This window comes from Mirounga leonina, unplaced genomic scaffold (assembly GCF_011800145.1).
Source record: "Mirounga leonina isolate KUSES-001 unplaced genomic scaffold, KU_Mleo_1.0 Mir_321, whole genome shotgun sequence".
Classification (NCBI taxonomy): Eukaryota; Metazoa; Chordata; class Mammalia; order Carnivora; family Phocidae; genus Mirounga; species Mirounga leonina.
Window position 1 is genome coordinate 4,428,202 of NW_023270680.1, and position 15,842 is coordinate 4,444,043.

A 15,842-nucleotide genomic window follows, 5' to 3' on the forward strand; every position below is an offset into this window, starting at 1 on the left:
GTGGGTTCACTGAAATGGGCCACTCCCATCATGGAGAGGGCAGCATTTTGTCCTTATTGGAACAGACACTTACTCTGGGTACAGATTTGCCTTGAACGCAAAGCTGCTGCCAAAACTATTATCTGTGGACTTTCAGAATGCCTTGCCCACCATCATCACAGCAGCGCTCCTGATCTAGGAAATACCTCATAGCAGAAGAACAACAATGGGCCCATGCCCTCGGAATTCACTGGTCATGCATGCTTCCCACGATCCTGAAGCAGCTGGTTTGATAGAATGGTGGAATGTCCTTCTGAAGACTCAGTTACGGTGCCAGCTAGCTGGCAATACCTCGCAGGGCTGAAGAAAGGTACTCTAGGAGGTCGTATTCCCCCTGAATCTGTATTCAATATATGGTGGTATTTCTCCCATAGCCGGGGTTCACAGGTAGAATCAAGGAGTAGAATCGGGAGTGGTAGCACTCACTATTATCCATCCTGACCCACTAGCAAACTTTCTGTCTCCTGTTCCTATAACCTTAGGAACCAGTGCTGCTAGACTAGAGTTCCAGCTCCAAAGGGAGGAACGTTTCCACCACGAGACACAACGATTCCACTGAAATGGAAGTTCAGCCTGCTGTCCAGCACTTTGCAGTCCTCATGCCTCTCAATCAACCAGCAAGGAAGGGAGTTCTGACCACGAAGGGGAACCTGGACGCCTCCTCCAAATTGGAAGTGAGGAAGAGCATGTCTAGAACACAGAACATGCCTCAGGGCATGTCTTAGTATTACCATAATTTGGCCCCATTAATGATTTTTTTAAAGCTAAGAAGCAAGTATGTCTAAGGTTGACAAATCTTCAACCCCAAGACAATCTAAGGGACTAATAATAAGCACTACCTCGAATGTCATCGATAAGGTTAAAGAAAGCTATGAATTTAGAAGAGAAAGATGAATTTAAAGATTTATGAAATTCACTACATGCAGCAAAGGATACAGACCTACCAAAGATTTAGCAGAAACAAAGCCAGGGGTCATAAAACCCTCAAGGAAAATTTCCAGGGCTTACATCCCAGGCCTCCTGAAACCTATTCCTAAGAGTACATTTAGAAGCAGTGACATCATTTAGAAGGTTCTTCCTCTAGTTCCCCAACTTTCAGATGATGTGCTTTATTGGAGTTCAAAATTATTGTCTATCACATATTCATTCAACAGGTTTATTAGGCAATCACTATGTGGGAATCACTGTTCTAAGCCCTAATTTATAAACAAAATATTTGAGTTTACACACCTTACATTATAATGAGAAAGACTACCAATAAAACAAATATATTTCCTTCCAGAGTTAAGGCCTCCAAATATATGGCATGTCATGTGTTAGTAGCTCTTACTTAACAGGCCATAAACAGAATAAAAGAAATAGCCTTGATTTAGAGTATGTGAAGGTCACTAAGTATAGCATGCAATTTCTACTCAGTAAAACTGGAAACAAAGTCCAGTTCACCTGTCATACTGGTTAGCCCAGCTTGAGACCACCTGCTCTGCTGGTAAGAACACCTGGAGCCCAATCCTGCAAAATGTATATGCTATAGTACCTATCGCTTTACAGGAAGCTAGGGCCAAGGGGAACCATGCCAAACAGTCTTCCTCAAACATTTTAGACAATACATGTAAAAACCATTTTCTAAATTATATATTATCCAAGTATTTTTTAATAACAAATAACATGTCATCTAAAAATAACTCACCAAAACAGTCATAGCCATTACTTTCCAGGTTGTCTCCTGCCTTTCATAATAACAGCTAACTTTTCAGTAGAGGATTTATTTTTTGTATCAATTTCAGTTTGCTTATTCAGTTTTTTTCAATTGCTAAGCAAAAAAAATGGAGTAATTTCTTTTTATTCAGTTAATAATTAGTCCTAATTTTACTGAATTCATTTGGTCTTCAGAGCATCATGACTCCATTTGTTTCTACTTTCAAGCATGACAGAAACCACAAAGGCCAGATTCAAATATATGATTAAACTAAAATGTTAAAATTTTTCATGTCAAAAAACAGTTTAAGCAGTATTAAAGGACAAATGGGAGGAAAATGTTTTCAATTAACCTCTGATAGACAACTAATTACTTAAAAAAAAAAACACTGCAAGTGTAAAAAGGAATGAAATCTTGCCATTTGCAACAACATGGATGGAGTGAGAGTATAATGCAGGAGAAATAAGTCAGTCAAAGAAAGACAAATACCCTATGATTTCCCTCATATGTGGAATTTAAGAAACAAAACAAACGAGCAAACAGACAAAAGAGAGAGGGGCAAGCCAGGAAACAGACTCTTCACTGTAGAGAACAAACTGATAGTTACCAGAGGGGAGGGAGTGGTTGGGGGATGAATGAAATAGGTGATGGGGATTAAGGAGAGCACTTGTGATGAGCACCGGGTGGTGTATGGAGTGTTGAATGACTGCACTGTACACCTGAAACTAATATTACACTGCATGTTAACTAACAGGAATTAAAAATTTAATTAAAAAAAAAAAGGAGGGGGAAACACTGTAAAAATGGGCAAAGGAAACATAGGTAGGCAATTTACTAAAAAATAACTATGAATGACCTCTGAGTATGTTTTGTAAATGTCTATCCTTACTAGTAATTAAAGAAATGTACATTTAAGAGGGGAGATGCTTCATGTTTCTGAACTGGAACTTTTTTTTTTTTTTTAAGATTTTATTGCGGGGGTGGGGTGGCGGGCAGAGAGAGAGAATCCAAGTAGACTGCACTGAGCACGGAATCCGATGCAGGACTCAATCTCATGACCCTGAGCAGAAACCAAGAGTTGGACACTTAACTGACTGTGCCACCCAAGCACTCCTTGAATTGGCAGGTTTTAAGTACCACCCACAGTTGACGAAGATGCATTCTGGGAAGAGGATGCCCTCAGCAAAAGTGAAACCACTAGTGGAATTCACACAGCTTTTCGGAATCAGGAAACATCTTCTCTAAACTTTTAAAGTGTGCTTACCTGGAAAGTGAATTGCAGAAATTTATCCTAAGGACAAATATTTGTAAAGATGTACACTGGAACTTTTTTAGTTAAAAAAAAAAATTGGGAACAATCCATGCTTATAACAACAGCTCCAGGCACTACTATAAATTGCACAGAAAAGTAGTTAATGGCATGGAAACCTCCCATTTATATGTTGATTTAGGAAAACATAAATCATCAGTGAGTCCCTGAAGGTTTCCATCTGGTTATGCGTTCACAGGAAGACACCTTACGGAAGATTACACGGTATTCACAATAGCTCTGTGGGTTGTAGGATTGTGGGTAACATTAATTTTCTTCACCATATATTGTTTTCCAAATATTCTACAGCAAACGTAGTATTTCTTTAAACACAAAGGAGAAAAAAGGTAGCTGTCTGTATAAATTCCAGATGAATTAAAAAGAGTTATGCACACAAAAAAATCATCTTTAGAAAATGAGGGGGAAAAAGAGAGTATTTGTCACATATCAGGAAGGGAAAGGATCTTCTAAACACAAAACAATTAGAGAAACCAAAGGAAGAAAAAAGACTGGACACTGGACAATATACAAATGTTAAAAATTCTGTCAATAAAAAAGCAAATAAAGTTAAAAAGAAAAATAACTAGAACATATTTTTAAAAATGTAATAAAAAGCTGATGTGTTTTCCATATAAAGATACCACAATTCAAAAAGAATAAAAGGGGGAAGGACAATGGAACATATAAAAAAGATCTATGTATTAGATCTTGTAATATATTTCATAAATTAAAATTAAAATGTCGTACACCTCACTAAAAATTTCTAGAAAATGGCAGAGTCAAGATTGGAATGCAGGTCTAACTGGCCTCCAAAGCAATATACCATGTTGCCCACAGTAAGTAAGTCACTTTTTTAACCACATTAATTCTAAAGTTTGTACTTGACAGAAGAGTTTTTTTCCCCTTCAATTATACATTCTTAAATAACAAAAGTAACAGAAAATAAATTAAGTAGAAAACTATGGCTAGTATTTTTAGGTCTTAAATGGAGGCTGAGTTCTTTTGACATATCCAGATAAACCAAAATTCTCTTGCTAAATATTTAAATGAGAACCTATTTATCAAAATCATTAAGTATAAAGACTGCTTCTTGATTAAGTAAAACAGAAAAGCCTTTCACAACTAAGAATAGGAATAGTAAGTAAAATCTGGTTTTCTGATTTTATGAAGGACTCATGGTTTATTGGAGGAAGATGCAAATTATGAAGGAAATTAAGAAAAGGCAAATCTAAAAATACAGTGCAGTAAAAAACAAAAACATTCACTGTGATTATATTGAGCAGTATATACTAACCATGAATCAGGGAGCCATTTAGCCATTGAATATAGTAGTTTTGAGGAAAAGAAAGCAGGATTTCATTGCTGATTATTGAAAAGGGTAAAAGCAAAACAGCCCCAGCTGAAACTGCCAGAGTGAACGTGCTCAAAAACAACCTGGAAGAGAAGAGATCATTGTCACCAGCAATTGGAAAAAGCAAGGAATACGGTAGGAATTCAAAAAGGATAAAAACTCTTAAATCTTTTAATCCAAAAAAGTTACATAAGATTTTCATTAAATATGTGCAGTTGGGAGACAAATGATATATATATGATACTAGAAGTTCAATTAGGTATACTCTAAAACTCCTCACTCTGTGAAAAAGGTCATTAACTTGAACAAGCAGGTCCTAGAAGAATCACATACAGAAGACAGAGTACTTGCACATTTTACAAAGAATAAGCCATAGTCTCTTTCCTCTTTTAAATTTAAATATTTATTTCACAATTGCATTTAATTAACTACTTTGGCAAATACATCCTAACAGCAATGCAAAAACTGATTCAGGTGAAAAAAAAAAAAAAAACTTGTGAAAACAGTATGAAAAAGAAATCAATTCAAAATGGTTATTTCAAGAGAAAAAAAACTTAACAAAGCCATTGCTCAGCTACCTCTTAAAACGGGTAAAGGCAAAATAAATTATACTAGGAAACAGTAGAGAACTATTAAACAATATTCTACTATTAAACAGTATTTAAAACACTATTTTGTCATTTTTAAAAATAAGATATTGCTAATAAATACTGATACAGAGAAATGTCTAAGATAAATTAAGTTAAAAAAACTGAAAAGGCACGGACAATAAATAGAAAACATGCTCCCCCCTCCAAAAAAAAATGCATTTATACACACAGGAAAATAGAGGTACACACACACACACACAAAAAACCTAGCATAATATATAACAAACCCACAGGAGAGTGGAATTCTAAGGGGCTTTCACTTTCTCAGTTATATATGTCTGAAATGTTTAAAATTTTGTATCTAATTTTTTAAAAGATTTTTTTAAGACTAAAAAGGCAAAGGAAAAGAAAACCTCACCAACATTAGAGATGGAATCTTAATTTAATATCCATCCCATTAAAGTCAATATGGGAAGAATGTGAAAATAAATGTAACACATAAGAAAGAAAAAAAAAAACAACACAATAAACACTTGAAATACACATCCACTAGAGTAACTTTGAGACCAATGCCATCTTGTGGCAACCAACAGAAATGTTTTCCTACTTAAAAGCCAAAACAACCATGAAACCTCTGTTCAGTAAATCATTGATAATGCTTAAATGTAGACCATATCATACATACCAAAAATACCAAATCAGACACAGAAGAAGGCTTAGAAGCTGTTTTGCTGAGCGGGCACGTTTCCTGGGAAAAGCACTAGGAAAAATGTCCACCCAGGTCCACCGCCAACTCTGGCAACTACCGGCCAGTGGCCTGAAGCGTGCTTCTCTGTTCTGTCCTTGCAAGTCAAGTGAGGAAGTTATCCCAATCACTACCACTGCTTCCTTCCAATGCTAAAAATAGGATCAAATCCACAAGTTCACCATTCCAGGTCCTGCACAGCTATTCCAGTATGTGTGTTAGGCTCCTCTTGCCACGACAGACTCCCACATACAGTGTGATGTACCCAGCCTTCTTGTACACCAAACCTCAATGCGTTTCATGGCTCTGTGCTCTGGGGCACAGTCAGCTCTGTCCCTAGGGTCCCTTTATGTCATTTGCCCTGTGAAGCAGCCTCAGCACCACTCTCCACATTCCTCTCAAGAGTCAATCCCTCTCCTCTCAGCTCACATGACACTGACCACATAACCAGCAGGAAGACCAACCAGAGTTTCCACATCAAAAACCAGGACCTGTAATCTGACAAAAAACTAAGCTTATGAGGGCAAATAGGTAAAGTATTTGAAATCATGAATGATCCAGAAAAGCCTAACTATAATGCCAACTCTCAACAAACACTTGCAGAATCTACTGCATTGCAGGTACTGTGACTGGGCTCTGGATATAGACAGGTCGCTGCCACCCTCTCACCCTGCCTGTGAGCACCGAGGACGAGAGCTACTCGGAAAAGGTCAATGCAGTGCAGGTCAATGCTGGCAAGGGGTCCCTAAGGTAAGGCCAGGTCGAAAAAGAGCAGTAGTGGTCATAGCTTACAGACCTATTGAAGTGCCCCTCAGATTAAAGTACCGTTTCACAAACGTCACCTTCTGAAATGGAGCAGATTCTGAGGACAGAACCCACAGGACTTCCTGGGGGTGGGGGCAGAGAGGGCTCAAGGCTGACTCTGAGTTTTTAGCCTGAGAATGGGAATGGTAGAGCTGGTATCGCCTGTGATGGAGAAGGCCGCAGCTGGAGCAGGCCGGCGGGGAAATATGGAACTCAGCTTTGGCCCAGCCTCGTCTGTCATGTCCACGAGCATCACAGAGGCAATGCTTCACACTTCTCTCTGCAGGCTACTAGGTGGCCTAGAACTTCTGTCTGCCCTGTTGCTGGTTACGTTCTGACTGACCACTGGGCAGGATGGTGTCTGCCAGGTCTCTCTGACTCTAACATCACTCTTTTCCACTTTTAATTAGTATTTTGTGGGAAGCTAAGTTTGAAACTAGGAAAAATACCCTGTTCCTTGCCAAAAAGTTTATTCATTTACTGATTCCTATCAGTATGGACTCAAGATTGTTCTATTTTATTCTGTGTAGGATCCATTACAATCACTCTCTGGACACTCAGACTGTCCCTGATTGATGTGAAAGCCCTTGAAGGCTTCTGGGTCTTTTAGACTTGCACCCCATCGTTCTTGGAGCACTTCCTTGTATTCTGGCAGTACCGTATGTACAACATGAGCCTGGAACTTCCCCTCTCCTACCCCTGCAGTCAGTTTCTCCCCCAAGGAGCCCTGGTTCCTATTAGTGGAAAGTTGTATTTAGAAGCACAGGTCTAGTGCTAAATATACCCCCTGCTCCCGGGATGTCATGCTCCCAAAGGACAGGCAAGGAATGCAAGTATGCACTATGCATACATGTACATATACACACTTACATGCACCCACCTTTACATCTAGATCTGGTGCAATAACTCTGTATTGAAAACCATGAGTCCACACTGATAGTTCACTTGCAAGTCCAACTGCAATGCAACAACCCTGTTCATTTTCATTTTTCTCCCTTTCCCCTAACTGCAAAATGGCTCCCATCACCTTTAATGGACCAATCTCCTGGAAATGATCTGACATCCCACCCTATGCAGAGGCGCCCTCCTGCTCAGGTGACTCCCCATTCTGGACTGTCCTACCTCCCTCCCCACTGACCTCTGATACCTATGCCAGGCCATCCCTCTGGGGACACCCTCCTCAGCCTACTTGGGCTCTGTCATCCTGCCTGGATGCCCTCCCCAACCTGTGACTCCCTGTAACAGAGCACCCCTGAACACATGCGGGTGCCCCTCATCACCCCTCAAGCTGACACTCCACCAAGGAGGGAAAATTCCCTCCCTGCTCTTGGACCCTGAGAGCCCACACCAGGTCACCCCCGGGCTCTGACACCTCATGCCAGGCCTACCTCCTGCAATGGAGACTCTCCTCTCACCTGCAAGGGCTCCCAAAAGCATTCCATTTTTATATCAATAACTTAAATCCAAATCAAATCAACTACCTAGCCAACAGTAGCTCTCATAAAATGTAGTTTTTGGTTGCAAAGTTAATTTGGGGGCACAAGCAGATACAAACAGAGAAAAGAAAAAAGGAGCAAAAGAGAAAGCAAACGTGGGTCTAACGGGAGGTGAGAACAGCCAAGGAACAGGCTTTCCATTTTGACATGGGTGCTAAGCCAGCTGTGGAGATCCTTGTTTCAAGTAGCCAGGTAGTGCTGCCAATCATTACACTTAAGAACTTATCTGAGCTCTTCCTCTTTTTTCTCCTTGTTCAGCAGGACTCTCCTTCCATTTCCTCCTCTTCGGTGGAGGGGGCAAGGCAAGGAAAGATGGTGGAGAGAAGGGAGGCAACCCCAAATTCCCACGTACTGTACACCAGCACCAATCCTGGATTATTTTGCAGATGTGATTTAATCCGCAAAACAGCACGACAGAGTAAGTGGCAGCTCTCCTTCACATACGGAGAAAACAAATCTTTGTTTCTCAAGCTCTTCTGATCTCAAGTTAATCTTGAGTTTGGAATTTGAACCCAGATCCACCTTCCTCTTCCATTCTCACTCATTCTATCACACAAGGGGGAAAAAAGGCAGTGAAAGCCAAAGGGATCACTGGGGGAGTGGGGAGGGAACAGACTAGCCCTGATTCTCTCAGGTGCCCTCCCCCCACCTCCCTGCTCCCTCTCCTGTCTTTATTGTAAGTATACCCATCTGCCTGCAGGAGAGGGATGTCAACTCCAGTCACATGATGCAGGAACCACCTGCCAGGATAACCCAAAGGCCTCAGACCCGCCGCAACAGTGACGGCAGCAGAACTGATGAAAGCAGAAGGGGAGGTCAGGGCTCCTGAGCCTCCTCACAAGGAAACAAGGCACAGCCACCGTTTCATAGAATACACTGCAAGGTAAAGTCTAAGTGATGTGTTCTGGCCTGTTGTGCAAACACCACCACTTTCGAGTTCCAGAACATTTCATCACCCCAAAATAAAACCTTGTATTCATTAAGCAGTTGCTCCCCATTCTGCCCTCCCCTCAGTCCCTGGTAACCATCAATATGACATTGATTGATGGATTTACCTATTCTGGATATTTCTCATAAATGGAATCATACACTACATGGCCTTTCATGTCTGGCTTCTTTCACTTAGCATGATGTTTTCAAGGTTCCTACATGTTGTAGTATGTGTCAGTACCTCATCCCTTTTTATGGCTGAGTAATATCCCAGGGTACGTGAGAGTATCCGTGAATGGGTGCATAAGTGCAGACAGCCTTTCCCCCTTTCCCACACCTCCACCCCACCCCAGGCAAAAGATGAATAATCTGATACTAATCGTGAAGAAACAAATCCAAATAACTGGCCTGTAATCTTCAGAAGTATCAAGGTTAGGGAAGTCAAGAAAATACTGAAGAAGGGTTTCAGTCTGAAGGCAACTAAAGGGACATGACAACTACGAGCAGTGTGTGATTCTGAATGGGATCTTTTTTGCAACAAAGGACATGAATGGGACAACTGGTAAATCTGAATGGGGCAGGAGTGGTACAGCATCAGTTTCATTATCTTGATGTTTATATGGTAGATACACAGGAGAATGCACTGTTTATAGGCATTATATACAAAAGTATCCTGAGGAAATGGAGAACCAGGTCAGCAACTTCTCAAACAGTTCTGGGGCAAAAACGCTCTTTTTTGTTATATTTCTGACTTTTCTCTAAATTCAGGACTATGCCAAAAATTTTTCAAGAATCAAAATAAAAGAATCCTGGAATAAGAATCTCTCCAATGTAGTTATATCTGTATGATTTCAAATTTTAGTCAAGCAAAATCTGATAGAAAGAAACTCACTGCTTCCCATCCATTTGATACCTCAAAAAAAAAAAAATTAAAGGGTACATCAATCATATATCAGCATATATAAGCAGAAAGAGAGCTATCGGGAACCTAAAGAACCATCTGAGTCCGTCTCCCTGCTCACAGCAGGTAGATGTTCAATTAACTAGAAGAGACGTCTGTTCCCTATTCCAAGAGTGTCAGTCTTCTCAGCAGACCATTAAACAGCCAAGAGTTTTCTTTCTTATGGCCCAGCAACTTTCCCAACCATAGCCCCCTTCCTGGTTAAAACCTCTGAAGGTAAAATTGTCAGCTCCTCAAACAAGCAAATTTTAAGAGGAGACAATCAATCTTCATTTTTCCATGTACAGTTGATCCTTGAACAATATGGCTTAGAAATGCACAGGTCCACATATAAGTGAATTTTTTTTAATAAATATAGTACAGTAATATAAATGTATTTTCTCTCCCTTGTGATTTTCTTAATAGCGTTTTCTTTCCTCTAGCTACTTTATTGTGAGAATACAGTATATAATACACATAACATATAAAATATGTGTTAATCAACTGTTTATGTTATCAGTAAGACTTCCAGTCAATAGTAGGCTATTAGTAGTTAAGTTTTGGATAAGTCAAAAATTATACACAATTTCCAACTGCACAGGGCCAGCGTTCCTAACCCCCACGGTGTTCAAGAGTCAACTGGGTGTTTGTTTGTATGTGTTTCTAAGGATAGGGTTAATATCAATAAAAGCATTGTAATACTTCAGGCGAATTTTTTCCACATTTATGCCCAAAGGTGCGAATTAAATTTGAAGAATTTATGACATCAAAATTAGAAACAGAACAAATGAATTTTAAAATACATACGAAATCCTGTTGACTATGGCATCTTCGTCTTCTTGTTCATCTGTAAAAATGGTTAAGGTATTAATTTTTTTATCTTCAATAAAATGTTTCATTAATTTATTAGAAAATATAAAAAAATAGAAACTTAAGTAGTTATTTTGAAAAGAATTGATTTTCAAAACGCACTGTATTTATTTCAACACGGATCGAAATTTAAATCTCATTAAATCAGTAAAATAGAATGTAGTTAGATAAGAGTGTTGTGATGAACCAAAATCCTGATTAAGAAAACTACCATATGTAAATTGAAATTTTCCAAATATTTATTGCTCAAGAAAATAAAACTTAGTAGAACCGTAGGACCACTATCAAGTTTATTGTTATACAAGTAAAATTATAATTGCTAATGAATGAAATTTTTTAGTTGACAGTATCCAACAAAAATCTTTACTATAAAATTAGAAGTCAGAATCTTAAAACTCATGTAGTTTTCTATGATTTGAGTTTGTCATTATTAATGGTAGTAAGGAAGATTCTCTTCAACCAGTCTAAACCATTTAGATACCACTGCCTCAATACTTCATAATTATTGTTCAAATTACAGACTGGAAAGTATCAAGTTCTGTATCTCTTACAAGTAGCAGATGCCCTCTGCCCCAATGCTCGCTCACCCCCTCTACCTCTCCCTCATGGCTGCTAGCCTTCTCTCTGTCCTCCCACATAAATTTACCAGCTAAAGAAAGTCTGACCCAATTACAAGAATATTGCACAACACCCCCTGGACCCTCCTTCTCCTCAATACCTAACTGGGGTTGTCCTCAAAGGCTCTCTTCTCTAAGTCTCTGTAATTATGAGTGTCCACCTGCTTCCGTGTCAATGGTGTATTTGAGCCATTCTCTTACTCCAATCTCCATTCTTAATTATGGGCTGCCCAAAATAGCTTTACAGCCAAAAGGACCATAAAATAAGTCACAATTAATTTTTATACTGTTGTACACACCTCCAATTAATCATCCACTACTGAAGAATGTTTTAATAGCTTCATATAAATTTCAATTCTTCTCCCTACACTCTACTAAGTCCAGGGTATTCATCACCTCTCCCTGCCATTACTTTAAAAATCATCTGATAGGGGTGCCCAGGTGGCTCAGTCAGTTGAGTATCCAGGTCTTGATTTCCACTGGGGTCATGTCTCAGGATCATGGATCAGGCCCTGCATCAGGCTCCGGGCTGACTGAAGGGGTCAGGGGAGTCTGCTTGGGGCTCTCTCTCCTCCTCTGTCTCTGCCCCCCACCCCTGTTCACTCTCTCTCAAAATAAATAAATACTTAAAAATCATCTAATAAATCTCCAATTTTCCCGCTCCTCATCCCCTAATTTCCCCAAAAATGATGCATTTATATTCATTAATTCTCCCCCCCTTCTATGTCCATAATCATTAAAACCTGATGCCAAAACAACTTTAAAAATAGCTAAGATACTGTGTTGAATCTGCAGGTCTTCAAATTTTTGAGAGATTATAGATTCTAAGAAGTATTTTAGTGTAATCATAGAGCCAAACTAAAACACTAGAGAGCAAGCATGTACTAACTGCTTTCAAAAGTCTAACAAGTTTAAATATTATAACATAAAGAGTCCCTATATATGGAATCCTTAAGTATTCATATGGTACCTACTATTAGCCCAGCATCACAGGTAGAAAATCCTGTGATTTATAGAAAATAGCTGAGATTTAACAGAAGGCAGTAAGGCAACTGTTTAGGTCCTTACAAAACCCTGGCACAAAAATCTGTGAATGAATTAGCACAAAGTTCATTTTTAAAAAAAGAATAGGGGATGGGACGCGTGGGTGGCTCAGTCAGATAAGAATGTGCCTTCGGCTCAGGTCATGATCCCAGGGTTCTGGGATCAAGTCTCACATCAGGCTCCCTGCTCGGTGGGGAGCCTGCTTCTCCCTCTGCCTGCCGCTCCCCCTGCTTGTACTCACCCTCTCTCCCTCTCTCTACAAATAAATAAAATCTTAAAAAAAAAAAAAGAACAGGTGCCTGGGTGGCTCAGTTAAGCGTCTGCCTTCAGCTCAGGTCATGATCTCAGGGTCCTGGGATCAAGCCCCACACCAGGCTCCCTGCTCTGCTTGTCCCCCTCCCTCTCCCTCTGCTCCTCCCCCTGCTCATGCACATGCGCATTCACTGCCTCTCTCTCTCAAAAATATAAAATCTTTAAAAATAATAATAATAATGCTGGAGTGGTGGGGGGTGGGAGGGATGGGGTGGCTGGGTGATAGACACTGGAGAGGCTATGTGCTATGGTGAGAGCTGTGAATTGTGTAAGACGTTGAATTACAGACCTGTACCTCTGAAACAAATAATACATTGTATGTTAAAAAAAAAAAAAAGAAGAAGAAGATCGTAGGAAGGGAAAAATGAAGGGGGGATTTGGAGGGGGAGACGAACCATGAGAGACTATGGACTCTGAGAAACAAACTGAGGGTTCTAGAGGGGAGGGGGTGGGGGGTGGGTTAGCCTGGTGATGGGTATTAAAGAGGGCACATACTGCATGGAGCACTGGGTGTCATATGCAAACAATGAATCATGGAACACCACATCAAAAACTAATGATGTAATGTACGGTGATTAACATAACATAATAATAAAAAATATATGAATAAAAAATAAAAATAATAATTTTTAAAAATAAAAAAAGAACAAAGATTTAGTGGTCCCTCTGGTAGACAGGATACATATGAAATAATAAAAATACTAATATACAATTGAATCCTAAACTGATACTAAATGGTATCATGGAGACTCTAAATTCTGTATTACTTTAGAGAAAGAAAAGAGTCTAGTAGTCAGAGAAAAGATGGGATGGGGCATGCATGTTCAAACTCAGAGCCAGTCACAAGAACCCATATATCCTTATAAACTCTAGAATTTCCCAGATACTGAGCAGTCCCACACTATTCTTGGTTGGACGTAAGAACAGTAGTAAACAAGGGCTCAGGTCTGAGAGAATGACGACCCTGCAAGCAGTCAGATTCCCTGAAGGTTACTGTTTACTCTTAGTACCAGGCTATTGTGTCCTTCAATCATGGCCATACTGAATATATATACTACCATACTGACAGGCACAGTATATAGCCCATATACCACAGACCAGCTGGCATGATGATCTAAGTTTTAACTACAATGTTTCTACTTGCCTGATTTTCTCTTGTATCTTGTGATGATGAAGTAGGAAACAATGTAGAGAATGGCAAAAAGAAGGAAACATATCTGGAAAAAAAAATTAACAGTTCATTTACATTTGTGGCATATTTTTTTAATAAATTATAGAAGATACATCTTTGGTATTTATATGCAAGAAGGATTCGATCTATTAAAAAAGTAAAAAATTTTAGATATTTTGCTAATATATAAAGTTTTGATAAAATACTAACTTATATGAACTAATAACTCAAATAGCCCAGTGTTTAATATCATTGCAGAAAAAAAAGCCCAGTGAAGATCCTTCTTTTCATAACTTAACCAAATTGTTTTCAAAATCATATGGTAGTGTAAAGAGCAAGACCAACACCAACAATTCTGAAAACTAAAGTCAATGAGACGCTACTATCCCTTCCAAATATCAAACACACTATAAAGCTTCAATAACATTTAAAGAGTGTGATGGCACCAAAACTTGACAGATAAATGAAACATCTATTACACAAAATTTATATAATTTGGTTCTACATACAGGAAACATCACAAATCAATATGGGGGGAATAATCATTCAATAAATATACCACATACCAAAATAAACAGCAGTTGAATGAGAAACTTTTTAAATATTAAATTCAAATTAAATTCCATTTAATTTTATGGGGATGATAGGTAAAAGAGGATGGGTCAAAGAACAGGAGATCTCATTATAGTCAAAGACCAAGTGTGCAGAAATAAAGTCTTACTAGAGCTATGAATCAGGGTAAAAATAGTTTGAAGACTCTCAAATGAAACAATTCAAAGTGATGATAGTCTAGGGAGCACCCCTATGCATAGATTTCTGAAGAAGGATTGTTGGCCACATGACTAAAAATGACCTTAGATCTAGGTGTGAACAGCCACTGTAAAATGTCATCTAGGAAATGACAAACTGAGAATGGAGAGGAAGACCATGAGCCTCGTATTCTTCCAATACAAGTGGAGTGGGAAAGTGACAACGGACAATGATGACAGTGACCAAAAAGGAGCCAAGAGTCAAAAGCATCAAATTGGCCTACTGCTGGGAGCCCACAAGAACTCCAGATGGATAAGAGAATGTTAGCACCATCACTACTTCCTCCCAAAATCCTATGAGTAGGGAAAATGGGTCAAAAAGGAAACCAGTTATTGGTGAAGAAATGTAAACAGAGGGGGTCTCTTAAGAAGATGTTAAGTGTCGGGGGAGACTGTTTATAATGGAATGGTGAAGTCTGAGTAGGGCTGCAAGAGCACTAGAAACAAGGGTAACTGGGCAGAAACTCTTATGACTTACAAGTTTAAAGTCAGAGGGATCGAATGACCAAGGGAATTAATATTTATTACAGAAGCTAATTGAAATTCAATTCATTCAACAATTTACTTGTCATGAGCTTACTGTACACCAGGCACTCTTTTCAGAACTGAGAACACAGCAGTGAACAAAACAAAGCTCCCACCCTCACTGAGCTTATACTCCACTAAGAAAACAGCCAATCAATAAACAGACAACGGGGCAAATGACAATTGGTGCAGGATTAGGGGAACAGGGAGTGCGAGCAGAGGCGAGGGGGCACGCTTCACTAATAAGGTGACATCTGAGGAAGGACTTGTGGGAGAAGAGAGCGCAAGACATGCAGAAATCTGGAGGGAAGGTACTCAAGGCATAGAGAACAGTCACACCAAAGGTCTGAGACAGGAAAAGCTCTGGTGTGTTCAAACAGCAAGAGAAGTAAGAGATGAGGTCATACAGGAGTTTGTACTAAGTGTCAGTTCTCACAAACAGTGAAGAGTGGGTTTTTACCCTGAGTGAGGCAGGAATCCATGCAATGGGACTTTGAGCAGAAGGTGACAGGATCTGACAGAGGGCAAAAGGCTCACTCTAGGTACAATGTGGAAAGTAACTTAGAAGGGACAGGTCTGAAGCAGAGAGACCAG

General features: G+C 39.4%; 1 protein-coding gene across 5 annotated transcripts in view; it reads right to left on the bottom strand.

Annotated features, from left to right (window-relative positions):
• Positions 1 to 15,842, bottom strand: part of LMBR1 (limb development membrane protein 1) — a 162,909-nt gene that overhangs the window by 105,238 nt on the left and 41,829 nt on the right. For 3 of the 5 annotated variants that reach the window (XM_035029871.1, XM_035029872.1, XM_035029870.1), the window contains exons 2-4: positions 13,888 to 13,960; positions 10,708 to 10,747; positions 4,339 to 4,478 (exon numbers count right to left, since the gene is read on the bottom strand). In XM_035029871.1, the coding sequence (XP_034885762.1) occupies positions 4,339 to 4,478; positions 10,708 to 10,747; positions 13,888 to 13,960 (253 nt within the window). Of the gene's footprint in view, positions 1 to 4,338; positions 4,479 to 10,707; positions 10,748 to 13,887; positions 13,961 to 15,842 lie in introns of those variants that run through there. The other 2 variants (XM_035029875.1, XM_035029873.1) reach the window with 2 other exon arrangements.